General features: G+C 48.4%; 1 protein-coding gene and 1 long non-coding RNA gene across 2 annotated transcripts; one reads left to right on the forward strand and one right to left on the reverse strand.

Moving 5' to 3' along the window:
* Positions 1–850: 850 nt before the first annotated feature.
* Positions 851–2,358, reverse strand: LOC129514614 (uncharacterized). The gene is made up of 3 exons (XR_008665467.1): positions 2,206–2,358; positions 1,481–1,713; positions 851–1,148 (listed from the first exon to the last, which is right to left on the reverse strand). It is a non-coding gene; the product is annotated as an uncharacterized LOC129514614 (long non-coding RNA).
* Positions 2,359–2,516: 158 nt separating this feature from the next.
* Positions 2,517–21,642, forward strand: LOC129514612 (N-myc-interactor-like). Its single transcript, XM_055333348.1, has 8 exons — positions 2,517–2,771; positions 9,147–9,236; positions 10,200–10,295; positions 13,014–13,176; positions 17,353–17,459; positions 17,547–17,733; positions 19,736–19,842; positions 21,364–21,642. Exons 2-8 carry the CDS (start codon positions 9,153–9,155, stop codon positions 21,547–21,549), a joined length of 930 nt encoding a protein of 309 aa, XP_055189323.1. The 5' UTR covers positions 2,517–2,771; positions 9,147–9,152; the 3' UTR covers positions 21,550–21,642.
* Positions 21,643–25,757: the final 4,115 nt, after the last annotated feature.

Raw genomic sequence — 25,757 nt, forward strand, 5'->3', positions numbered from 1 at the left:
TCTGGGAGGAGTTTGTTGGCGCGTGGTGGGAAGGAGAAGCATGTAAGGGGGTGTGCATCTGCTGTCAGGCAGCACAGATTTGTGTGAGCGTCCCGGACATCTCTGTGCGACGCCAGATCCACTGAGTGTGTTACAGACACTCAATACTTTCTGATATTAGGATTCATGTTTATAATTTAGTGTAGGGAAGGAAACAGTTTTCCTGTAAGTCCTTGGGGTCCCTGGGTGGGGCTGAAAATGAAACTGACAAAGAGATTAGCAGGAGAGAAGGATACACGTGTGTTTAACATGAGTTTTATGTGACAGGAGAACCTTCAGGCGGTAATGGAGACCGGAGTGAACAGTGAGGCCTGGGCTCGAATGCTGGACTCACGCAGGCTGCACAGTCATGTAGGAACGTGTTAGAGCAGAGAGTACGCGGCAATCGGAGTGAACTGGGGGAACTTGGTGAAGCCTGCGTGTTAGGGTTCCTCTCTGTGTCCCTTTGTCTTCAGAGATAAGAAGGCAGGCGCTTCTCAGAGGAAGAGGGTGGAGGTAGGGGAAGAGCTCCTAAGGATCTTGCTCCTACTGTTCTCTGCAACTCCTTCAGTTTAAAATATTCAATATGCCATATTTTCAAGCAGCCTGTCCTGAAGCCCATCATTAGTGAAGCATCGCTCAAATTGCATCACTCAAATTAGAAACTCTTTGAGATTTTAATACTTGCTCCATGAAAAAAAGGAATTTAGTGGTCAAATTAGTTTGATAAACTCAAGGTGGAATGAAGTTAAACTTTGTAATGTGTGCTTTATTTTTTATTTTTATTTTATTTTTAAGTTTTGTTTGTTTTGTTTTGTAATGTGTGCTTTACTCTCGCCCTGCAGTACCCCTCCCTCGAACCTCAGAGCGTGCTGATGTGCGTGGTGAATCTCCAAAAGTGAATCCGGTATTCGACATTTCCCAATCCCTTTTGGCCACGGCATTCTCTCCTCTTCAGGCGCCGGGGAACACAGTGTGGAGACACTTGATTTCATGGTTGAGAGTAAAACACGTTACCAGTGTCATCACCCATTAACCGCCTGATTTTTATCGCGTCCGTAAGCCTTGCTGTCTTCATCTGCACACGCGGGTGATTCCTCTGTCTCATGTTGCTGGCCAGACACAGACCTCTAGAAAACGTTTGGGAGTCCCCGGTAGATGAACAGTTAGCATCATTAGCAACCCCAGAGCTGCCCATTCATCTTCAGAGCCGCATTGCCTTGCAGAGCACCAGGCGCCACAAAGCCTTCCCTCCTGCTCATGACCTTTGCCCCTTAACAGCACCCGCCAGTGTCTGGCCACCGCCCTGCCGTTTATCATCTGCTTGTGAAAAACATAAATGAGACAAAGAAGAAACAAGGCTGAAGTAGGTAACCGTCCAGGGCTCCTGGTCTCTAACATGCCCAAGTGGAGCGGAAGGAATGCTCAGGTGGCAACAGATATGGGCTTTGAGCTTTCTTACCGGGCTGATGAGGACAAAAGTCCTTGTCACGCGCTCCTTTATTTTTCACTTAGAAAAGCAGCTGCATTGCCATCGGTATTCTTGATGTACGTGGATCTGATGTGTGTTGACCCAGTGTTCGGCCCGCTGTGCTGAGTACCGTGTGGCTGCAGCACTGTCTCCCGGGCTGGGTGCCCCGACTTCCCGGGGATGCACCTGCCGCTACCTGGGGGCCAGGGCAGCTGTGGGTGCTTCTGGGAGGAGCAGTAAGAAACGCTGGGTTCTTGAAATGAGCCAGATGTTTTTATTTTCAAAGGAAAAGATCACACTTAGCGAAGTATGTATGTATTTGCGAGCTTCCCAACAGAAGGCTGCAAGAGAACCTTCCAGGGTCACGGGCCACAGAAGCCAAGGGGACAGCGCGGCCTTCCCCGCCCCGGGGCTCGCAGGTGGCGCAGGAGGCTCAGGCCCTGGCTCGGGGCCCAGCGGCTGCACCTGTAGGCTACGCACCTGCAGGCGAGGGTCAGCGCCGAGACCTGCTGCCCCGCGGACGCGCCTCCCCTGGGCCTTCCTGCCTTTCTGCCCACCTTCCCAACAATACGTCCAGTAACACACGCACAAAATGAGTGATTTTTTGAAAACCGTGCCTTAGAATGGGTGCCTGTGCACCCTTCATGAAGGAATACTTTTTGGACACACTCAAAATGAAAACAAAACGGCCGCCTCTTGCACAAGAAGCCACGTACCCTGGGGTCCCTGCCTCTTCCTGGTGCCAAAGCTCGCCTTGGCGCCCCGCCGACCTGCTGCGGCCCAGCCTCCCCGGCCTCGCTGTCCTGGGACCTGGGACTCCGTGTCCTTACAGGATCCTATTGATTAACAAATCCTGGTCACAGAGACCCGGAGACCTGTGGGGGGAGAGGGGGACGGCGGGGTGCCCAGGGGAGGGGGAGGCCCCGGGGAGGGGGAGGCCCGGGGAAGGGGGAGGCCCCGGGGGAAGGGGAGGCCCCGGGGGAGGGGGAGGCCCGGGGAAGGGGGAGGCCCGGGGAGGGGGGCCGCGGGGAGGCGCTGCAGGCTCCGGGCCGCCCCTGGGGGTCCCGCCGACGCCCCTGCGCAGCCCCTGGCCGCAGCGCCCCCGTCCCCGGCCGCCGCCCGCCCGCGGGGAGCCCCAAGGCCGTGGGAAGCGAAAGTGAAAGTCCTGCGGGAGGCGCGCCCCGGGGAGCGAGCGGTGAGCGGGCCCGGGCGTCCGCCTCCGGGTTCCCGCCGCCTGAGGGCCCCGCCGCTCGTCCAGACGGACGCCCGCCCTGCGCCCGAGGTGGGTGCGCCCTGGGCTGGGGGGGCGGGGGGCGCTCTGTGGGGCGGCCCGGCTCCCGGGGAGGCCGCGGGGGAGGCGCGTCGGGGGCGGGGGGGCAGCGAACGGGTCCCCCGGCGGCCCGAGGCGGCCGCGTGCGCCGGTGCCCCTCCCCCTCCCCGCTTGAACCGGGAAAGGCCCGAGTCCCCTCCCGGCCGCGCAGGGGGCCCGGACTCCGACCCCTGGGGCCTCGCGCTCCGGGACGGCTGCGGGGATGGCTGCGGGGGCTGCGGCCACGCCTTCCTCCTGCACAACCTGCGATTGGGAGCTCAGTCCGGTCCCCGCAGCCCGCCGCACAGACGCCCTGGAGGCAGGCGGATGACACTGCTGGGGGGCTGCTGAGGTGACAGGGGCGCTGCTGGGGAGGGACTGCCGAGGTGACAGGGGCGCTGCTGGGGGCGGGGCTGCTGAGGTGACAGGGGCGCTGCTGGGGGAGGGGCTGCTGAGGTGACAGGGGCGCAGCTGGGGGAGGGGCTGCTGAGGTGACAGGGGCCCTGCGGGCGGAGGGGCTGCTGAGGTGACAGGGGCGCTGCTGGGGGAGGGGCTGCTGAGGTGACAGGGGCGCTGCTGGGGGAGGGGCTGCCGAGGTGACAGGGGCGCTGCTGGGGGAGGGGCTGCTGAGGTGACAGGGGCCATGCAGGCAGAGGAGCTGCTGAGGTGACAGGGGCGCTGCTGGGGGAGGGGCTGCTGAGGTGACAGGGGCGCTGCTGGTGGAGGGGCTGCCGAGGTGACAGGGGCCAAGCGGGCAGAGGGGCTGCTGAGGTGACAGGGGCGCTGCTGGTGGAGGGGCTGCTGAGGTGACAGGGGCCATGCAGGCAGAGGAGCTGCTGAGGTGACAGGGGCGCTGCTGGGGGAGGGGCTCTGAGGTGACAGGGACGCTGCTGGGGGAGGGGCTGCCGAAGTGACAGGGGCGCTGCTGGGGGAGGGGCTGCCGAAGTGACAGGGGCGCTTCTGGGGGCGGGGCTGCTGAGGTGACAGGGGCGCTGCTGGAGGCAGGGCTGCTGAGGTGACAGGGGCGCTGCTGGGGGAGGGGCTGCCGAAGTGACGGGGGCGCTGCTGGGGGCGGGGCTGCTGAGGTGACAGGGGCGCTGCTGGGGGCGGGGCTGCTGAGGTGACAGGGGCGCTTCTGGGGGCGGGGCTGCTGAGGTGACAGGGGCGCTGCTGGGGGAGGGGCTGCCGAGGTGACAGCGGTGCTGCTGGGGGCGGGGCTGCTGAGGTGACAGGGGCGCTGCCGGGGGAGGGGCTGCTGAGGTGACAGAGGTCCTGCGGGCAGAGGGGCTGCGGAGGTGACAGGGGCCCTGAAGGCAGCAGGGCTGCTAAGGTGACAGGGGCGCTGCTGGGGGATGGGCTGCTGAGGTGACAGGGGCCCTGCGGGCAGAGGGGCTGCTGAGGTGACAGGGGCCCTGCGGGCAGCGGGGCTGCTGAGGTGACAGGGGTGCTGCTGGGGGAGGGGCTGCTGAGGTGACAGGGGCGCTGCTAGGGAGGGGCTGCCAAGGTGACAGGGGCGCTGCTGGGGGAGGGGCTGCTGAGGTAACAGGGGCCATGCAGGCAGAGGGGCTGCTGAGGTGACAGGGGCGCTGCTGGTGGAGGGTCTGCCGAGGTGACAGGGGTGCTGCTGGGGAGGGGCTGCTGAGGTGACAGGGGCGCTGCTGGGGGAGGGGCTGCTGAGGTGACAGGGGCGCTGCTGGGGGAGGGGTTGCCGAGGTGACAGGGGCGCTGCTGGGGAAGGGGCTGCCGAGGTGACAGCGGTGCTGCTGGAGGCGGGGCTGCTGAGGTGAGAGGGGCGCTGCCGGGGGAGGGGCTGCTGAGGTGACAGAGGCCCTGAGGGCAGCGGGGCTGCTAAGGTGACAGGGGCGCTGCTGGGGGATGGGCTGCTGAGGTGACAGGGGCCCTGCGGGCAGAGGGGCTGCGGAGGTGACAGGGGCGCTGCTGGGGAGGGGCTGCTGAGGTGACAGGGGTGCGGCTGGGGGATGGGCTGCTGAGATGACAGGGGCGCTGCTGGGGGAGGGACTACTGAGGTGACAGGGGCGCTGCTGGGGGCGGGGCTGCTGAGGTGACAGGGGCGCTGGGGGAGGGGCTGCTGAGGTGACAGGGGCGCTGCTGGCGGCGGGGGTGCTGAGGTGGCAGGAGCGCTGCTGGGGGAGGGACTGCTGAGGTGACAGGGGCCCTGCGGGCAGAGGGGCTGCTGAGGTGACAGGGGCACTGCTGGGGGATGGGCTGCTGAGGTGACATGGGTGCGGCTGGGGGATGGGCTGCTGAGGTGACAGGGGCGCTGCGGGCAGAAGGGCTGCTGAGGTGACAGGGGCCCTGTGGGCAGCGGGGCTGCTGAGGTGACAGGGGCGCTGCTGGGGGAGGGGCTGCCGAGGTGACAGGGGCGCTGCTGGGGGAGGGGCTGCCGAGGTGACAGGGGTGCTGCTGGGGGAGGGGCTGCTGAGGTGATAGGGGCCATGTGCGCAGAGGGGCTGCTGAGGTGACAGGGGCGCTGCCGGGGGAGGGGCTGCTGAGGTGACAGGGGCGCTGCTGGGGGCGGGGCTGCTGAGGTGACAGGGGCGCTGCTGGGGGAGGGGCTGCTGAGGTGACAGGGGCGCCGCTGGGGGAGGGGCTGCCGAGGTGACAGGGGTGCTGCTGGGGGAGGGGCTGCTGAGGTGACAGGGGCGCTGCTGGGGGAGGGGCTGCCGAGGTGACAGGGGCGCTGCTGGGGGAGGGGCTGCCGAGGTGACAGGGGTGCTGCTGGGGGAGGGGCTGCTGAGGTGACAGGGGCCATGTGCGCAGAGGGGCTGCTGAGGTGACAGGGGCGCTGCCGGGGGAGGGGCAGCTGAGGTGACAGGGGCGCTGCTGGGGGAGGGGCTGCCGAGGTGACAGGGGCGCTGCTGGGGGAGGGGCTGCCGAGGTGACAGGGGTGCTGCTGGGGGAGGGGCTGCTGAGGTGACAGGGGCCATGTGCGCAGAGGGGCTGCTGAGGTGACAGGGGCCATGTGCGCAGAGGGGCTGCTGAGGTGACAGGGGCGCTGCCGGGGGAGGGGCTGCTGAGGTGACAGGGGCGCTGCTGGGGGCGGGGCTGCTGAGGTGACAGGGGCGCTGCTGGGGGAGGGGCTGCTGAGGTGACAGGGGCCATGCGGGCGGAGGGAGGGGCTGCTGAGGTGACAGGGGCGCTGCGGGCAGAAGGGCTGCTGAGGTGACAGGGGCCCTGTGGGCAGCGGGGCTGCTGAGGTGACAGGGGCGCTGCTGGAGGAGGGACTGCCCAGGTGACAGGGGCGCTGCTGGGGGAGGGGCTGCTGAGGTGACAGGGGCCCTGCGGGCAGCTGGGCTGCTGAGGTGACAGGGGCGCTGCTGGGGGAGGGGCTGCTGAGGTGACATGGGCCCTGCTAGGGGAGGGGCTGCTGAGGTGACAGGGGCGCTGCTGGGGGAGGGGCTGCTGAGGTGACAGGGGCCATGCGGGCGGAGGGGCTGCTGAGGTGACGGGCGCTGCTGGGGGAGGGGCTGCCGAGGTGACAGGGGTGCTGCTGGGGGAGGGGCTGCTGAGGTGACAGGGGCCATGTGGGCAGAGGGGCTGCTGAGGTGACAGGGGCGCTGCCGGGGGAGGGGCTGCTGAGGTGACAGGGGCGCTGCTGGGGGAGGGGCTGCTGAGGTGACAGGGGCGCTGCTGGGGGCGGGGCTGCTGAGGTGACAGGGGCGCTGCTGGGGGAGGGGCTGCTGAGGTGACAGGGGCCATGCGGGCGGAGGGAGGGGCTGCTGAGGTGACAGGGGCCCTGCGGGCAGCGGGGCTGCCGAGGTGACAGGGGTGCTGCTGGGGGAGGGGCTGCTGAGGTGACAGGGGCGCTGCCGGGGGAGGAGCTGCTGAGGTGACAGGGGCGCTGCTGGGGGCGGGGCTGCTGAGGTGACACGGGCGCTGCTGGGGGAGGGGCTGCTGAGGTGACAGGGGCGCTGCTGGGGGCGGGGCTGCTGAGGTTATGGGGGCGCTGCTGGGGGTGGAGCTGCTGCGGTGACTGTGACCGCCGACGTAGTGGCTTGGAAACCACACATTGGGGGCCCGGGTGGCGCCGTGCCTGAGCCTGGGCCTGTGGCTCCGGGGTGCTCCGGGTCCTGGGTTTGAGTCCCACGCCAGGCTCCCTGCCCCGCGGGCCGCTGCCGCTCCTCCGCGCCGGGCCACACGGTGTCTGCCTCAAGTAAATGAGTAGAGTCGTTACAAAGAAGCAGGGAAGGACGGGAGCGCTGTTCGGGGCCGACGTGTTCTGTGCCCATGTTGGCCCAGGCCCGGTCGCCCGGCGCTGCGGGGAGCCGCCCGCGAGGTGCGGGCCCGTGTGTGTGCAAGCCCGCGCACACGTACAGCCGCGTGTCTGTCCCCCTCTGCGTGCGGGGAGCCTGACGACACGCTCCCAGGGCCAGTGCCAGTGCAGAGCAGCCGTTCTGGGTCCGTCCGTCTGTCTCTGAGGTGCGTGTCTGGCCGGGAGCACCAGCTCCTCTGACCCTCACTCCTTACTTGAAAATCCCCTTCGTGGCACTTGGGCCCGGGAGCTCCAGGCTTCTCGTAGTTTCCTGCTCCGCGGGTGGAAGAGCCGGTGCCCCGGAACCCGGGCCCTCCCAGTGGAGGACAGGTGAGGCACCAGCAGCCGGTGCTACGGTCCCCTCTGCTTCTTGGACGCTGCTTGTGTGGACACTTTTTTTTTTTTTTTGCCAGTTTTCTATTTTTTTTTTTTTTAAGGAGGAATAAATCTTTCCCCTGTTTCTTCTACAAGAAGAGTGAGAATCTAGCTACTGGAAATTTGAGAGGATTATATCACAAACCAGTTACTAAAGTGCTTCTGAGACAATAAAGACATGATACTCCTTTTCTCATGTTTGATCTGGGACCTTTCCATCTCAGTGAATTCATTTGCAGGCAAATGTCCTTTATTTTTATTTTTATTTATTTTTTTATTTATTTTTATAAAGCCCGTGGGCCTTTAAAAAACAGTTTTTAAATGTATAAAATAAAATATATAGAATTACAAAGGAAGCCAATTATATTGAAATACAATGATGAGAATATTAAAAACATCTTTGACATTGTAATATATATCAATATATTACAGTGTATTATAAGACCTGGTGGTGAGTTTAATGACTCTCATAATTTTGAAGGAAGGTTTTACACAAACAGCATTTCAGGATACCTGCAAGAGTTACAATGATTTTTGAAGATATTTGTGCCATTTTGGCAGCTTTGGTCACAGGTGCTGCAAAGACCACATGGCTTGTTATCTGTACTCATATTTGAAGAGAATACTAACTTTTTTTTAAATTTTTTAATTTTTTTTATTTTATGATAGTCACACACAGAGAGAGAGAGGCAGAGACACAGGCAGTGGGAGAAGCAGGCTCCATGCACCGGGAGCCCGACGTGGGATTCGATCCCGGGTCTCCAGGATCACGCCCTGGGCCAAAGGCAGGCGCCAAACCGCTGCGCCACCCAGGGATCCCGAGAATACTAACTTTTAATCAAAGATTATTAGAAGTAAAGATGTAATTTTTTTCCTGTTGATGTTTGTGGACTAGGGAGGATTTGTGAAAATGTACGTGTGAGGGGCTCCTGGGTGGCTCCATCGGTAAAGCATCTGACTCTTGATTTCAGCCTGGGTCTTGATCTCAAGGTCAGGGGTTTGAGCCCCACCTTGAGCCCCATGCTAAGTGTGGAGCCTACTTAAAAGTTTTTATTTTTTATTTTTTTAAAGAACTACAGTAGGGACGCCTGGGTGGCTCAGGGGGTGAGCGTCTGCCTTGGGCTCAGGGCGTGACCCCAGGTCCTGGGATCGAGTCCCGTGTTGGGCTCCCTGCATGGAGCCTGCTTCTCCCTCTCCCTGTGTCTCTGCCTCTCTCTCTGTGTCTCTCATGAATAAATAAATAATATCTTTAAAAAAAACAATGAATACTATACGTGTAGAGGAGAGGTATTTGAGAGGGGCCTTTTTACTCCATTTACATTTGGGAAATGCAATAGGAAGAATTAGATGTTTAAATCAAAACCTTTGAAAAGACCAAAATTGAAATCTTTGCAAATGGAGCATCATATTATGATTAAGATATGAACCTCAAAGGAATATTAATGCCTGCTATTTTCTATTATTGTGTTGAAAAGCAAAGAATTTTTAGAATTCTTTTATACATTTACAGACGCTACAGTTATTTGAAATATAGACTTGGTCCAAATATAAGCCACATGACAATAAAGGCTTTGATGATAAGAAAAAAGATATAGCAAAGAAGAGGCGTTTCTTCTGTGAAAGGGTAAAAGTTATTTCTTTCTTCTTGAATTTATATATATGTACTATTTTTAAAAATATTTACTTTTTACAATAATTAGGTAATCATGGCAGAAGATGAACACAGGGAAAAACGAGTTTTTTTGGATCGTTGGTCAAATGGAGAAGTAACGAAAAATGAACTAAGAAAGGTAAATATTACTAGATATTGTTAAAATTATTTTATATCTATAAGTTTTGTAGTGAAGCATGTTTTATATGTGTTTGCCTAACATTACTTTGAATTTGGGAAGATATTAAGGTTTTCTTTTTTTTTCTTTTTCTTTTTTTTTTTTAGATATTAAGGTTTTCAAGCATTTTTCTTCCATTATTCAAGTCTCACAGAAAGAATCATTTCTATTCTTTCGTTGTAAGGCTTAGAATATTAGCTATCTTTTCCTCCCCTCCTTCCTTTCTTTGATTTGCACCTAGAAGTTAAGGACTTAGTTAGCAATTATCTGATCAGACCCAAGAGGGGAGGGAGACTCAGGTGGCTTGAGCCACTTACCCAGGGCCATATGTCTGGCATGTCTATACTGTGGGAATCACAGCAAAAAAAAAAAAAATTTAATTGGTCTCAAGTAACATATGTCTACAATTACAATGCAATTTTCTTATTTACTTATTTTTTTAGAAATTTGTTTATTTATTTTAGAGAGAACGCAAACACGAGCTGCTGGGGGTGGGAGAAGAGGGAGATAGAGCCCCAAGGTGAGTCCATGCCGAGTGCAGAGCCCGACACTGCGGAGTCTCAGGATTCGGAGATCATGACCTGAGCTGACACCAATCAGACGCTCAACCGACTGTGCCACCCAGGTGCCCCTAACTTAAAAGTGATATTGTTGTCACAAATGGCCAGGAAGGCAGTTAATAAGGTTGAGGTCTGGCTCTCAATCCGTGCTCTACAAAATCTTCTGTGACTTTGGTCTTGTGTGAAAGGTAGTTTCACTGCTTGTATAGAGGAGATAATAATACTTGTCAGAAGTAGAAGAATCAATAGGTGATGATGTATTCCTTTGCCTTTATTAGGGTGATAGGAATGTAGCTTCTTGGATTCATTTAGAAGAATGAGGTCAGCGGCTGTTTAATTTTTTGGTGCTGTTTGATTTTTTTAGAGATTAACTGACAGACTCACAAAGGAAAATATTCAACTAAAGGAGGAGATCCAAAGGCTCGAAGCTGAGTTACAAGAGGCCACCAGAAACTCCCAGGTATCTCTAATTAGTTTATGTGTCACATTTTTAGTTGACACCATTTTTCAGAAAAGCCAATTTAATGATACAGAATTCACCTTTGAAACATTGTGGTCATTGTCTCTCTGTGTCAAATAAATAAAGTCTTTAAAAAAATAAAAATAAAAACATTGTAGCCATTGATGGCACCATGGTTTGTAGTAGCTCTAAAATGAAAACAACTCAACTCTCCATAGTAGAATGAATTATTAATTTGAAGTGTATTGACAAAATGGAATACAACACAGCGACAATGAACAGAATATAACCACATGCAAGCCTCATGGATGAACTTCATAAGCACAGTGTTGAGCCAAAAAAGATAAACGAGGGCATATCATATACTTGCATTTAAATAAGCACAAGAGCAGGGTGTTAGAAGTTAGCATCTGTTGCCCTTGGAGGCAGGTAGGAACTGGAAGGGAACCAAAGGAGGCTTCTGGGGTGTTGGTCATGTTCTGTTTATTGATCAGGGCTCTGGTCACATGCGTGTGATCACTTTGTAAAATTTCATCTGGCTGTATATTTCTGATAATACACATTTAAAATTTTTGTATATGCTTTTATTTTTTAATGTATGTGTATGTTAATGCAAAAACAAAAAACATATTGGTCGTTATTAGTCACTTTTGGATCAAATTATTGGTCTTCTCACTAAATTCCTTTATTGCTCTTCTAATCCAAGTAATTTAAATGAATTTCACAGTTTTTTAAAAAAATCGGACATATGTCTTCACCATTTAAATTCTCTCCGAAATTTTTCTGTATTTGAATTAGACATAACTTTTCACCCCTTTTTGCTTTCTTTTTTTTTTTTTAAGATTCTATTTATTTATTTGAAAAAGAGCAAGAGAATGAGAAAGAGAAAGAGAGAGAGAGCATGAGCAGAGGGTAGGGGCATAGGGAAGGGGGAGGAGCAGACTCCCTGCTGAGCAGGAGCCAGTGCTGGACTCGACCTCAGGACCTGAGTCAAAGGCAGACACTTAGCCGACTGAGCCACCCAGATACCCCTCTCCCCATTTTTGTCCATAACAACTCATTGTTCAGACAAACAAACAAACACCTGTCTTTAAACAACTTAAATGCTTAAAACGTTGTCACTTTTTGTTTCTGAAATGGGGGGTAGGATATTGAATATATCAATTCAAGTGGGGTTCCCGTGTTTATGGGATGTAGGGAACACTCCGTTACCGTCCTGGCTGGAGAGCAATCACTTCACCCTCTAACTCACAGGGCCTTGGGAACCCAGCCAGCTCAGCCAGTCCAATTTCCAGAGGACTGAAACTGAGGTCTAGAGAGCATAGGTGAGTTGCTCCTGGCCAAGTGTGCCTAAGACCAAAATCAGGCACTCTCGTTCCAGAAAGCTCTCGACTTTTCAGAGTATATTGGGTATTTCCACATTATTGGGAAACACTGCCTTTTCTCAGACACTGCCAGTTGTTTTGAAATTGGACTTACAGTAATCAAATTCTACAGAGGTTATGTGTGAAGATACAGGGCAGATGTGAGAAATGTGAAATTAGGTCAAATAACTTATTGACTCTTTCTAACCCCTTTGTGAGAACACAAACATTTTCTTGCAGCATGTAAAATGATTATGGGAAATAGAAATGCAAACAACATGGGGCACCTGGGGGGCTCAGCGGTTGAGCATCTGCCTTCAGCCCAGGCCGTGATCCCAGATTCCCAGGATCCAGTCCCACGTCGGGCTCCCCGCAGGGACCTGCTTCTCCCTCTGCCCGTGTCTCTGCCTCTCTCTCTGTGTCTCTCAGGAATAAAAAAAGAAAGAGAGAAAGAAAGAAATGTAAACAACAGATTCGTTTGTGCATTTATATATAGTTGTGTATGTCTGGTAATCCCAGTGATTTTAACAGATAAGTCTAACCATGTAACTTTACCCTTCAGCTTACGAATTTTGTTGGTGGTGTCCCTTCGCATTTTTACAGACCTAAGTTTGATAATGGTTAAAAAATTGATGGGCAGGTGTTGGAGAAAGGGGAATTTAAATTTGAGAATTAAAACATAATTCAAGAGTCTTTTTTTTGGGATGAAATTATCCGGGTTAGCTATCAAAATACACATGGCATATACTCAACTATTTTATACTGCTTTGTTGTGAACATATGTCTAATGATTCCCTTGTAAGAGAGCCTATTATTAGTACGGTTGTTTAAGAGGTACTCCTCTACAGGAGTGATGTAGGCTTTAGAATCTAACACCATACAATATTGGCTAGTTTAAATATTGATTAGAAAAAATGAGAGATTATATATTTATAATTTCATCTGGGAAATAATATTAAAGGATCAGCATCTGATTACATTCCTGAGTACTTACCTAGGAAGAACTAATTACTAAAGATATTAAATAAGACTGCACTTGGGGGATCCCTGGGTGGCGCAGCGGTTTGGCGCCTGCCTTTGGCCCAGGGCGCGATCCTGGAGACCCAGGATCGAATCCCACGTCGGGCTCCCGGTGCATGGAGCCTGCTTCTCCCTCTGCCTGTGTCTCTGCCTCTCTCTCTCTCTGTGTAACTATCATAAATAAATGAAAAAAAAAAAAAGACTGCACTTGGTATTCTGTGGGATTCTGAAATCAGTGGAGGATGAATTATTGGACGGTCAAATCACATTATCACAAGAAGGGCTTAAGTTATTTCTTGTCTTGATTTTAATCAAACATTTCTGTTTAAATTAGATTAAAGAGGATATTCCTGAAACAAAGGTGAAGTTCACATCTTTAGAGAACCCTGAGACTGAGAGCCAGTTTTTAAACATCTCCTGTTCATTTCAAGTGAGCTCGCCAATTTTTTATGAGCTGCAGAAAGGGCAAGCTCTTATCACCTTTGAAAGAGAAGAAGGTACGAGCAATGTTCAAAAATTTGACTATGTTGGGGATCCCTGGGTGGCTCAGTGGTTTAGCACCTGCCTTTGGCCCAGGGCACGATCCTGGTGTCCCGGGATCAAGTCCCACATCGGGCTCCCGGCGTGGGGCCTGCTTCTCCCTCCTCCTGTGTCTCTGTCTCTGTCTCTCTCTCTCTCTGTGTCTATCATAAATAAATAAATAAATAAATAAATAAATAAATAAATAAATAAATATAAATAAATCTTAAAAATTTTTTTTTACTATGTTGCTTTTGGAAATCGCTGAGACTTCCAAAGAGCTTTCTTAGATACTTGGCTATTGCTTTAAAATTTTTACATCTATCATCTCATCTCATCTCATCTCATCTCATCTCATCTCATCTCATGGCGATACCTTGGGCAGACAGGATTATCCTCATTTGATGATGAGAAAACTGGGACATTAACTGCCAAGAATGTGATCACCTGTTGAGAACATGACGACCCTGGGACTCAAGCCCAGGTGTTGTGACGTCCAATACCAGTGTCTCTCTGCTCCACCTGCTACCTCCAAATGGTGTTAGCAAGAATGTCTTAAGCTGATAGAGCTCCATAGAGTTCCCCCAGAGTTCTCACAGACGGCTCCTCTTACGCTCACGTGACTGAGAGGAGAGTTACTATCTATTTACTTATTTTTAAAGATTTTATTTATTTATTCATGAGAGATATATATAGAGAGAAGCAGAGATACAGGCAGAGGGAGAAGCAGGCTCCATGCAGGGAGACTGACGGGGGACTCGATCCCAGGTCTCCAGGATCATGCCCTGGGCCGAAGGCAGGCACTAAACCGCTGAGCCACCCAGGGATCCTGAGAGTTACCATTTACATTTTATGGCTAAGGACACAGATTCTTGGGTGTGTAAGTGACTTACCTAAGGGCACATGACCAGTGGAAAGAACCCAAGAGTCAGCGATTTGGAAACGGGCCCTGACATTTGCTGAGTCTGCTGTAGGACCCTGTTCCAAGCCGGAGGCACGCTAGGGAGGACAATCTGGCCTTCAGGGCCAACGTTGCCCATTTCTAGATATGAGATTTGGGTTGGGTTCTTTCTGAATCTCAGAGTTTTCTGACAGGCCTTGAGACAGTGCCTACTTTATGGGGTTGGGCTGAGTATTAAATCAGAAATGCTGTTACACGGTGTCTGACACAAAATAAAAAGTAGATGTTAGCGGTCATTATTGCCACTCCTTGGGAGTTTTCCAGATAAGGAAACTGAAACTTAGGAAAGATAAAGAACTTATTCAAGGTCCATACAGTTAAAAATCGCGAAACTGAGAGCCACAACTTGAGTACCCATGCGCATTGTACTGGACCAACAGTCCTCACAGCAGGTCACTCTCTCTGGCCTTTATTCTTGTATCTGTCCAGTTATGGGGTGGGTCTGGATGGTTTTAAGCCCTTACAGTGCTCAGATTCTGAGAATCTAGGATTATAACTTGTATCTCCTTAGACCTGGTCTGTCACTACAGCCTGAATAAAAATATTAAAAAGAAGAGCATCCTTAGCAGATCAGCATATGCACCCACTGTCGGTTCACCTTGGGTCCACCTCGGCTGCAGCCGAGGGTAGAGACAGGGGCCAGGGGCCCTGTGTAGGCAGTTGGCAGGTGGCAGTGGTAACGGGGATACAACCAAAAGACAGAAGAAGGGATGTGGGAGGCAGGAATTCTGCAAGGGATTACTTGGGAATGCCGGGACTAGGGTTGTCTTTGGAAACCACTTCCATTCTCCTCACGGCTCTGAGGCCTTGCTCTCCTGGGACAACTTTGGGCTCAAACACAGTGGAACAGGGGTTGGCTTTTGAGAGCCACAGTGGTCCTCTCAGCTGTGTCAGATCACCAGATGTTGGAGGCTGGGGAGGAGGGTGTGGGAGAGAAAGAGGATCATCTAAGGATGACTTCACTGGCAGTTTCTGTTATTGTTGCCTGTTGTCATTAACAAAAAAAAGTCATAATTCAAGTTATGGAGTCATATCATGGTACATGGCTGCGCCCTGCCTCTTGGCCTGTTTCCTCCTTCAGCCGCGGTGTGTCTGGTTGTCACAAACACATGAGATTTGTCAGGCCGGGGTGGGCATCCCTTACCTTTGTGACAAATTAGTGTAAGTGGCCCTGCATTAACCACTGAAATGTTCTAAACTCTCATGTCCCACAATTAGAAATGAAATGCACACCCACATTCTTTTTTTTAATAAATTAATTTTTATTGGTGTTCAATTTACCAACATACAGAATAACACCCAGTGCTCATCCCATCAAGTATCCCCCTGAGTGCCCATCACCCATTCACCCCCACCCCCCACCCTCTTCCCCTTCCACCACCCCTAGTTCGTTTCCCAGAGTTAGGAGTCTTTATGTTCTGTCTCCCTTTCTGATATTTCCCACACATTTCTTCTCCCTTCCCTTATATTCCCTTTCACTATTATTCATATTCCCCAAATGAATGAGAACATACACTGTTTGTCCTTCTCCGATTGACTTACTTCACTCAGCATAATACCCTCCAGTTCCATCCACGTTGAAGCAAATGGCACACCCACATTCATTTTAAACTGAAATGTCGCTGCTGTCTGGATTTCTAATGATTTGGGGCATAACTACAGTACTGAGCCTCTCCCATGCGCACAGATAAATTAGCTTTGATAGTTTTGTGATTGGTACAGGCTATCATCTTTTTAAATAAATGATCTCAAGACATTCTAGCAAAAGGAGAATTCCTCATTAAATACAGCCAAAAATAAATAAATAAATAATTAAACACAGCCAAAAAATAAAAAAGACTCACACTTCGATGTTCAAGCTTATGTGGTCTTTAATATGTCATCCTTAGGAAAGACGAAAATGAACATTTATTTCTTTGGTGTTTATAGCATATTAAAGAGGAGTGGCAAATGATAAATAAGATTGTCAGAATGCCACTGGCCCACACAACTTTTTCCGGCTTACTCAATGCCGAAGAAGTTTCTGGCTGTGCTTTAATTAATGCACTAAGGGAATTCTCTCATCATCTGTTAACAGGAATTCCAAAGGGCGTGTGGTTGAGCTGAAATACTAGATGAATTTCCGAAGCATCACCAGGCTTATCTCTTAAGAGATGAATCTGGAACTTGATGAGATTTTCTACATTATACTTTTTTTCCAGTTTTGCTGAGAAATCATTGATACATATCACAGTCTAAATTTCAGGTGTATGGCATGGTGATTTGCATATATTGTGAAATGGTCACCGAAGCAGGTGTAGCCAACATCTATCTTCTCATATAGATGCAATAAACAGAGCTCTTATAGATTCAACAAAAAGGGCAAAAAACTTTTTTTGCTTGTAATGAGTATGCTTAGGATCTAGTCTCGTAACAGCTCTCCTGGATACCACACAACAGCGTTAGCTGTGGTCACCATGTTCTACATTACATCCCTGGAACTTATTTATCTTATAACTGGAAGTTTGTACCTTTTTGACTACCTTGTGATTTTTACTGATATATTTTGACATTTCAACATTAATATATCTATTTGCCACTTTGGTGACAAGACTATTATCACTTGAAAGTCCTAGGATAATGTTTTAAAACATTAGATCCTGGGCAGCCCCGGTGGCGCAGCGGTTTAGTGCTGCCTGCAGCCCGGGGCGTGATCCTGGAAACCCTGGATCGAGTCCCACGTCAGGCTCCCTGCATGGAGCCTGCTTCTCCCTCTGCCTGTGTCTCTGCCTCTCTCACTCTCACTCTCTCTCTCTGTCTCTATGAATAAATAAATAAAATCTTAAAAAAATTAGATCTTTTAAGATTAAAGGACATTTAAAATACCTATAATAATTTGTTTCTTAAACCAAAAGTGAAAACATCTATTAAAATCCTGGCAATTAGGGGGATCCCTGAGTAGCTCAGTGGTTTGGCACCTGCCTTTGGTCCAGGGTGTGATCCTGGAGTCCCGGATTGAGTCCTGCATCAGGCTCCTGGCATGGAGCCTGCTTCTCCCTCTGCCTGTGTCTCTGCCCCTCTCTCTGTCTCTCTATGTCTCTTTATAAAATCTTAAAAAAAAAAGAAAGTTAAAAAAATGGATTCCAGCTCCAACTTCTCAGCCTTAAAAAAAAAAAAAGATCCTGGCAATTAATACTCTGAAATTATTTTTCAGTTGCCCAAAATGTCATCAAGATGGGGAAACATCATATACGGATAGAAGATATAGATGTGGAGGTTGTGGCCAAGCCAGTTCCATTAAATTCAGGAGTCAGATTCCAGGTAACATGGTGATTAAGGCTTGTTAGGATTCTGTTGGGTGTGAACACTCTTCTCATCCGTATTCCTGAACATGAACTGATTTCCCAGGTCTGTGAAGAAGTGTCTAAGGTGAAGATCAATGTTAGTGAAATTCCCGACGCACTGCCTGAGGACCAGATGAGAGACAAGCTGGAACTGAGCTTCTCTAAGTCCCGGAACGGAGGTGGAGAAGTGCTGTGTGTGCAGTACCATAGGCCATCCCGCAGTGCCGTGGTCACCTTTATGGAGGCTGGAGGTAGTCACCTGTGGAGGCAGCTACAAAAGACTCTACCACTCAATCATGTGCTGCCATTTCTTTTCTTTTTCCTTTTTTTTTTTTTTTAACATGTATTTATTTTAGAGAGTGAGAGAGAGCAAGACGGGAGGGGCAGGGAGAGGGAGAGTCTTCAGCAGCCCCGTGCTGGGCGCAGAGCCCCATGGAGAGGCTCTGTCTCACAACTCTGAGGTCAGGACCTGAGCAGAAACCAAGAGTGCGACACTTAAACAACTGTACCACTCAGGCACTCCTATGATATGCAGTTTCTGAAAGTATTCCTTTTCTGTTCTTTTTTTTTGGAATTTACTTGACAGCATAATAATAGGGGATTTTTTAAAAATGTTATAAAATGGTAGGGTCCTGAAAATGATTTCTGTGAATGCTACTGAGAATACTACATATAACAGGTACTTCAATCCTAGTGCATCCTCATCCTTCATACTAGTGCCCAAGGACATGGGCATGTATTTCCTCTGAACCGCAGCACAACTCTGGAGATCCGTGTTATACTCACTTTATTGGTGAGGAAACGGAGTCCTAGGGAAGGTAAATAACTTACCCCCAATCACAGTGAGTATGTGGCAGAGAAATCTAAATATGCATATATAGAAAACCGTCACTTCCATCCCATCAATTTTGACAGATGAGGGTCTCTTAGGTGGAGACAATAGATTGCAGGGAAGACAAGCTGTTAGTTACCTTTATAGGTAGAAATGGATTTTTACTAAATCATCTGAGCGAGATTTACATTCTTATAATTAAAAATATAAAATTCTACAGATGCTTTTGTTAACGTGCCCAAGTGATTCTCCAAGGAAAAAATATCTTACTCCAGTTAATCCAGTTTTTAGGGTTTCTCCTGGGATTGCACATGTAATAAAAATCCAGCGATACAATTTAAAAAATACTGTTTTTCATAAGAGAGTAACACATTCTTTTCAAAGAAAATTGAGATAATAGAGAAGAGCATTAATTTAGTAAAAATGGAGACATTTCACTACATGTCCCTTCTACTGTGTAGTTAGTTATGGTTAGTTGAATGTCTTTCTAGATCTTTCTGGAATTGCTGGAGCATATGGTGATTCTATGTTTAATGTTTTGAGGAACTGCCATACTGCTTTCCACACTGGCTGTAGCATTTTATGTTCCTACTAACAGTGAACCAGGGATTCAGTTTCTCTACATCCTCATCAGCAGGGGCCTGCTCTCAACCTCCGCACCATATTGCTCACCCGAGATGGACTGGGGAGAGGAGAAAAAGCAAAGTGATAGGATATTCCTAAGAACTGTTTCCGTTAAACTTTATGCAATCTGAAACATTACCTTTTTTCCCTCTAGGAGAAAAATGCTGCTAAAAATAAGTCTGGTTATTCTTTGTGTTAGAGGAAACTGATGAATTTTTGTTATTTGCCTTCACTTTCTAGATGACATCCAACCGCCCCACCCCTCCCCCGTTGCTTAACATCATTATATCAGTTTACTGAATAATATTATATATTAGGTGCAGAACACCTAAGTAATTTTATATATAAAAATATAGGAATAAAAAAATTTATTATATACTGTGTGTATTGTAAAAAATATATAGGTATAGCATTCTAATCATAATTTTCAATTATGCTTCTTGAGAAACTGGGAAACTCACATGTTGTTAGGGTGAGGGGGTTACATTTTTGCAGGTGGTTATTGCATTTTGTGTACCTCAGGATAGATCTGTCTGAGGCCATCACAGTCCTTGCATTGATTGCAGTGGATAGTTCAAGACGGAAGGATCTGTTTAAACCCATTATTGTTTGGACTTATATTTTTCAAAATACACAATTTTGTATTTTTGTGTGTACTGTGGATCGTAGAATTCTTAAGAACATAATCACTCAAATTCACTGTTTAGTGTGGTGTTCTGTTTGAAGGAAGTTTTAACTTTGGTTAAAAATGTCTGTGATATAAAAAAGAAAATGATTTTTTAAAAATTTACTTCCAGTTGCTGACAAGATTTTGAAAAAGAAAGACTATCCACTTTATATAAATGAAAACTGCTACAACGTCATTGTTTCTCCATACACAGAAACACATTTGAAACACTTTCAGGTAAAGTCATCTCTTTTCTTTCATTTTGGGAACTTACTGCTCAACCCCGCCCCACAAAAAATAGAAAAGTTGTGAGTCTGCTAATGTTGAATCTTATTAGTGAGCAATTGCAAAATAGTTTCTTCATATCTGCTTGCTGCAAAATAAGTTTCTCTTTTTAAAAAGTATTTTAATGCAAAACTGTACCGAATTCGATTCTTTACACACTTTTTAAAACCTGAAATTACTTAGATAATGGCATCATATTTTTGTGTGTGGAGACATAGCTGCATTTCTCTCATGTGTTTACTGTCATTGGGCATTAAATCTAATTCTTTCCACTCATTTTCTCTGAACTCACTATGTTTACCCTGACCTGTTCCTTTTCTCTGTGGCTTCCTTGGGTATTATTTCTTTTTTCTTTTTTTAAATTTGCAGTAAGCAATTTTATTTCAAAATTGTATTTTGCTGTATAGTTCTTAAAATATGTTATAGAACATCATGTAGGTATTCTTTAATATTTTAACGTATATTTTATTTATTTTATTTTTTAATAATAAATTTATTTTTTTATTGGTGTTCAATTTGCCAACACACAGAATAACACCCAGAGCTCATCCCGTCAAGTGCCCCCCTCAGTGCCCGTCACCCATTCGCCCCCACCCCCCGCTCTCCTCCCCTTCCACCACCCCTAGTTCGTTTCCCAGAGTTAGGAGTCTTTATGTTCTGTCTCCCTTTCTGATATTTCCTACCCATTTCTTCTCCCTTCCCTTCTATTTCCTTTCACTATTATTTATATTCCCCAAATGAATGAGAACATATAATGTTTGTCCTTCTCCGATTGACTCATTTCACTCAGCCTAATACCCTCCAGTTCCATCCACGTTGAAGCAAATGGTGGGTATTTGTCATTTCTAATGGCTGAGGAATATTCCATTGTATACATAAACCACATCTTCTTTATCCATTCATCTTTCGATGGACACCTGGAAAACTTTGTGGAGGTTCCTCAAAGAGTTAAAAATAGACCTGCCCTATGACTCAGCAATTGCACTGTTGGGGATTTACCCCAAAGATACAGATGCAATGAAACGCCGGGACACCTGCACCCCGATGTTTATAGCAGCAATGTCCACAATAGCCAAACTGTGGAAGGAGCCTCGGTGTCTTTCCTTGGGTATTAAACCGCAGCCCTGTCCACCTGGTCACCCTCCTGAAAGCCACTCAAATGCTCAATTCTTAGTTTTGCTCCCCCCCCCCCATTCATGCGGCCACTTGGTGCTTCTGCTTGCACTTCTGACTATCCTTTCCTGGTCCTTCTGTCCGCAGCGATGCCTCTTTCCTCTGCTCGTCCTAATGCCACCAGTTATCTTCCCGAAACTCAGACCCACCTCGGATATTCTCTTCCTGCAACATCTCCCTGAGGCTCTTGTCTCTTCCAAGATAAAGTCCCAAATATTAGGCAGAGCTTATCAATATGAAGTTTTAGACCTCAAAGCTCTTGGAACGTTTTCTATTCATCTTTTAAACTTTCCTTCTTAGATGTTTTTGGGAATATCGGAAAGGACGGTGCTTCTGACTGGGATGGAAGATCTTCAGATGATGGATGAAGAAATTTTGCAGGATTTAGTTAACATTCACTTTCAGCGGGAGAAGAACGGAGGTGGAGAAGTAGAAGTGGTCAAATGTGCTCTAGACCAACCTTGCATAGCGTACTTTGAAGAATAGAGGCAGGAGATTATATGGCTGGTAGAGCCTCTGAGCCCAAATCACCATCAATATGTGACAAAAATAAATATCCTTTTCCTTTAAGGATATTAAGACCTGAATTCTTTAGTGCCCATTTATTCTTAGATACAAAATATATTTCTGTGTTTTTGAATTCCTTTTTGCTTCAAACTCTGGGGCATGTTTACAATACGTACTACGTGCACTGTATTAAAAAAAGTTCTGTTTATTCATAAGTTATGTGGATCCGGGCCACATCTGTTGAAATCAACCATAAGTGATGCAATTGTCCCCCTGCTGTGTTGGCTCGTTTGGTCAGGGGCATGAGGGCCAATTCTCTTTTGCAGTATGCAGACTTGACTCTGAACATTTCCCCCAAAGAAACGTTATATTCAGCTCTTTGTGATTTCTGTAGACTTTGAATTTCAAGGGACTTCAAGAGCAATCATTTCCCACTTTCCCATTGTGTAGCATGTTGTTCCACAGCCCCAAAAGTATTTTTCAGAGCTGAGTGTGGTCTTTTCACATAAATTTTCTTCGCCCAGAGTGCCAAGAGTCCCTGATTCTTTCATCTCCAAATAGAACTTACAAAGGCCATAATTTCCCTTCTTTTACACTTTTAATGGAAAGAATAAGGGAATGCCATCCTTGGAATAAAGGGAGAAGTAAATGCAAAGCTAGAGGCTCATCACTCATCATCCTAGATGCTAAGGAATGCCTGAAGAGGAAAGCACAGCAGCTGCCTTTTACGGGCTTACATTTTAGTTTGAGAGAGACCCAGTTCATTAGCAGTGGGAACTGTTTCTAAGTTGTAGAAATTAAACAGTGAAATGCAAGGTTCTTATTTAGAGAAGGTAAAATTCTCTTTGGTAAAGAATGTTTGAACAGCTTTTATCCTAATATGGTATGTTACATAAAGAGCAAACAGTGGAAGTAAGTTCATATTAAAATGCTGGCAGGAATGAAATGTTTTAAAAAAACAATTCTAAGCCTAAACCTACCCAGTGCTGCCTGCTATCTAAAATAAAGGGAAAGCTAATAGTGAAGAAATAGTGGATTATAGGGGAAAGGAGGGGAACTGAGTGGGAAAAATTAGAGGAGACAAACCATGAGAGACTCCTGACTCTGGGCAACAAATGGAGGGTTGCAGAAGGGGAGGAGGGCGGGGGGACGGGGTGACTGGGTGACAGGCACTGAGGGGGCACTTGATGGGGTGAGCACTGGGTGATATGCTATATGTTGGCAGATTGAATTTATTTTTTAAAAGGTTTTATTTATTTATTTGCAAGACAGCAAGGGAGAAAGAGGGCAATTGAGAGAGAGCAGAAGGGGTGGGGGGGGCAGAGAAAGAAGCAGGCTCCCTGTAGGACTCGATCCCAGGACCCTGAGATCATGATCTGAGCCAAAGGCAGATGCTCAACCAACTGAGCCATTCACTATTTCTTATATTCCCCAAATGAATGAGAGCATATAATGTTTGTCCTTCTCCGATTGACTTACTTCACTCAGCATCATGCCCTCCAGTTCATCCACGTCAAAGCACATGGTGTGTATTCATCGTTTCTAATGGCTGAGGAATATTCCATTGTATACAGAGACTGGAGCTTCTCTATCCATCTGTCAGAGGACACCAAGGCTCCTTCCACAGTCTGGCTATTGTGGACATTGCTGCTCTAAACATTGGGGTGCAGGTGTCCCGGCGTTTCCCTGCATCTGTTTCTTTGGGGTAAATCCCCAGCAGTGCAGTTGCTGGGTCCTAGGGCAGGTCTATTTTTAACTCTTTGAGGAACCTCCACACAGTTTTCCAGAGTGGCTGCACCAATTCACATTCCCACCAACAGTGCAAGAGGGTTCCCCTTTCTCCACATCCTCTCCGACATCTGTTGTTTCCTGCCTTGTTAATTTTCCCCATTCTCACTGGTGTGAGGTGGGATCCCATTGTGGTTTTGATGTGCATTTCCCTGATGGCGGGTGACGCGGAGCATTTTCTCACATACTTGTTGGCCGTGTCTATCTATGTCTTCTTTGGAGAATGGCCCATTCATGTTCAGAGTAACTACTGAAAGGTATGAATTTAGTGCCACTGTGTTACCTATACAGTCCTTGTTTCTGTAGATTGTCTGTTTCTTTGGGCTCCCTCTTTGCTTACAAGATACCCCTTACTATTTCCTGCAGGGCTGGCTTGGTGGTCACATATTCTCTCAGTTTCCGTCTGTCCTGGAAGCTCTTTATCTCTCCTTCTATTCTGAATGAGAGCCTTGCTGGATAAAGCATTCTTGGCTGCAGGTTCTTCTCATTTAGGACCCTGATTACATCAGGCCAGCCCTTTCTGGCCTGCCAGGTCTCTGTGGATGGATCTGCTGTTAATCGAGTATTTCTCCACTGTATGTTAGGAATCTCTTGTCTTGAGCTTCTTTCAGGATTTTCTCTTTATCTCTGAAATTTGCAAGCTTCACCATTATATCAGGGTGTTGATCAGTTTTTATTGATTTTGTGAGGGGTCCTCTCTTGATTATGAATACCTGTTTCCTTCCCCAGATTAGGGAAGTTCTAGCTATGATTTGCTCAAATATACCTTCTGGTCCTTTACTCTCTCTGCATCCTCTGGAATTCTAATAATATGGACTTTTTTTTTTTTCAAACTATCACTTAATTCTTGGAGTCTCTCCTTGTGGGCTTTTAGTTGTTTTTCTCTTTTCCTCAGCTTCTTTCCTTTCCATCAACTTGTCTTCTCTGTCATTTATTCTCTCTTCTGCCTCATTTGCCCTAGTTGTTAGAGCATCCAGTTTAGACTGTATCTCAGAGCATTTTTAATTTTGGCCTGATAAGATCTCATTTCTGCTCTAAGAGATTCTCCACAGTCTTTTATGCTCTTTTCAAGCCCAACTAGTGACTTTATAATTGTAATCCTGGACTCTATGTCTGACATCTTGCTTAAATACATTCTTTCCATTCTTTCTTTCGTGGTGAATTCTTCCTTCTAGTCATTTTGTCCAGTGAAGAATGGCTGTGTGATTCAGTAGAGTAAAAAATATCAACCATGACCCAAGCAAAATACACACTAGATAATTCTGAAGACATTAGGAGCCAGAAATTAAAAGGAAAAAGACAAAGAAAACAAACAAACAAAAAAACAAGAGAGAGAGAGAGAGAGAGAGAGAGAGAAAAAAAGGGATTGGAAGGGAGGGAGAACATAGTCTCTCGGACTGGACCAGGGTGATCCACTTGGTTCTGAGTGTATTTTGGTCTCTGTGTTAGAAGATACTAAATTCAAAATCTATTTTAAAAAAAGCAAAAGTTATATATATGCAAAAAGAAAATTGAATACAGTGAAAGGAAGCCAAAGGTGAAGAATATATCTATAACATGTTATTGTAAAATACAAAAATAAAAAAAAAAGACCTAAAAAGAGTTGATAAAATAATAAATTAGTTGTGATAGGAAAAAACGAAAAAATACTGGAAACTTAATCTGAAAGATGAGAGAAACCTCGAGTCCTAGATACTATTTTCCCCCAGTCCTGGTGTTTTTCAGTGCTGTTTGGTCAGGAGACTTGCTGTTCCCCTGTCCTTCCAGCTGGTGTTCTGGGGGAGGGCCTGCTGTGCTAATCCTCAGGTGTGTGCACCTGTGTGGAGCTGTGCGGCCCCTTTCCAGGCGGCTTGGTGTGAGCTATTGGCGGTGTGAGGTCTTCACTGCCTGAAGGCTTTCCCTGCATCTCTTGAGGGCGAAAGGGAAAAAAAAAAGAAAGCCCAGGAGCTGGGAGGTCCCAGCGTGTGCCCACCTCCAGATGCTGTTGCCCCCGTCCACCCAAACCCTGCTGGGGGCAGGTGGAAGGGACGCTGCTTTGTGCAATTTGCAGCATGCAGGGGAAGGTTCTGCACTCATGTGGATCTCCCCCCCCCCACTGGGCTTGTGTGTCTTGCAGGGCCCTGGCATGGAGACCTTGACCCAGGGGGTGCGCCTCTACACAGCCTCCTCCAGGGGAAGCGGGGCCCCTTGCTGCTGTCCTGGCCTCTGCATGATGCTGCAAGTGGTGTAGACCAAGCTGAGCCTCCCGCAGATCTGCGGCCCAAACCTGCAGCCCGCTGTGGGGCTGGGGTGGCCGCGTAGGCCTCAGGGCCTGTCCTCCCTGTGTCTTAGACATACTGGGCCACCGCCGCTCCTGCACCTGCCGCCTCCGGGGCCCCGTCCAGGCAGGAGCACACTTC

Source organism: Nyctereutes procyonoides, unplaced genomic scaffold (genome assembly GCF_905146905.1).
Source record: "Nyctereutes procyonoides isolate TBG_1078 unplaced genomic scaffold, NYPRO_anot_genome, whole genome shotgun sequence".
Lineage (NCBI taxonomy): Eukaryota > Metazoa > Chordata > Mammalia > Carnivora > Canidae > Nyctereutes > Nyctereutes procyonoides.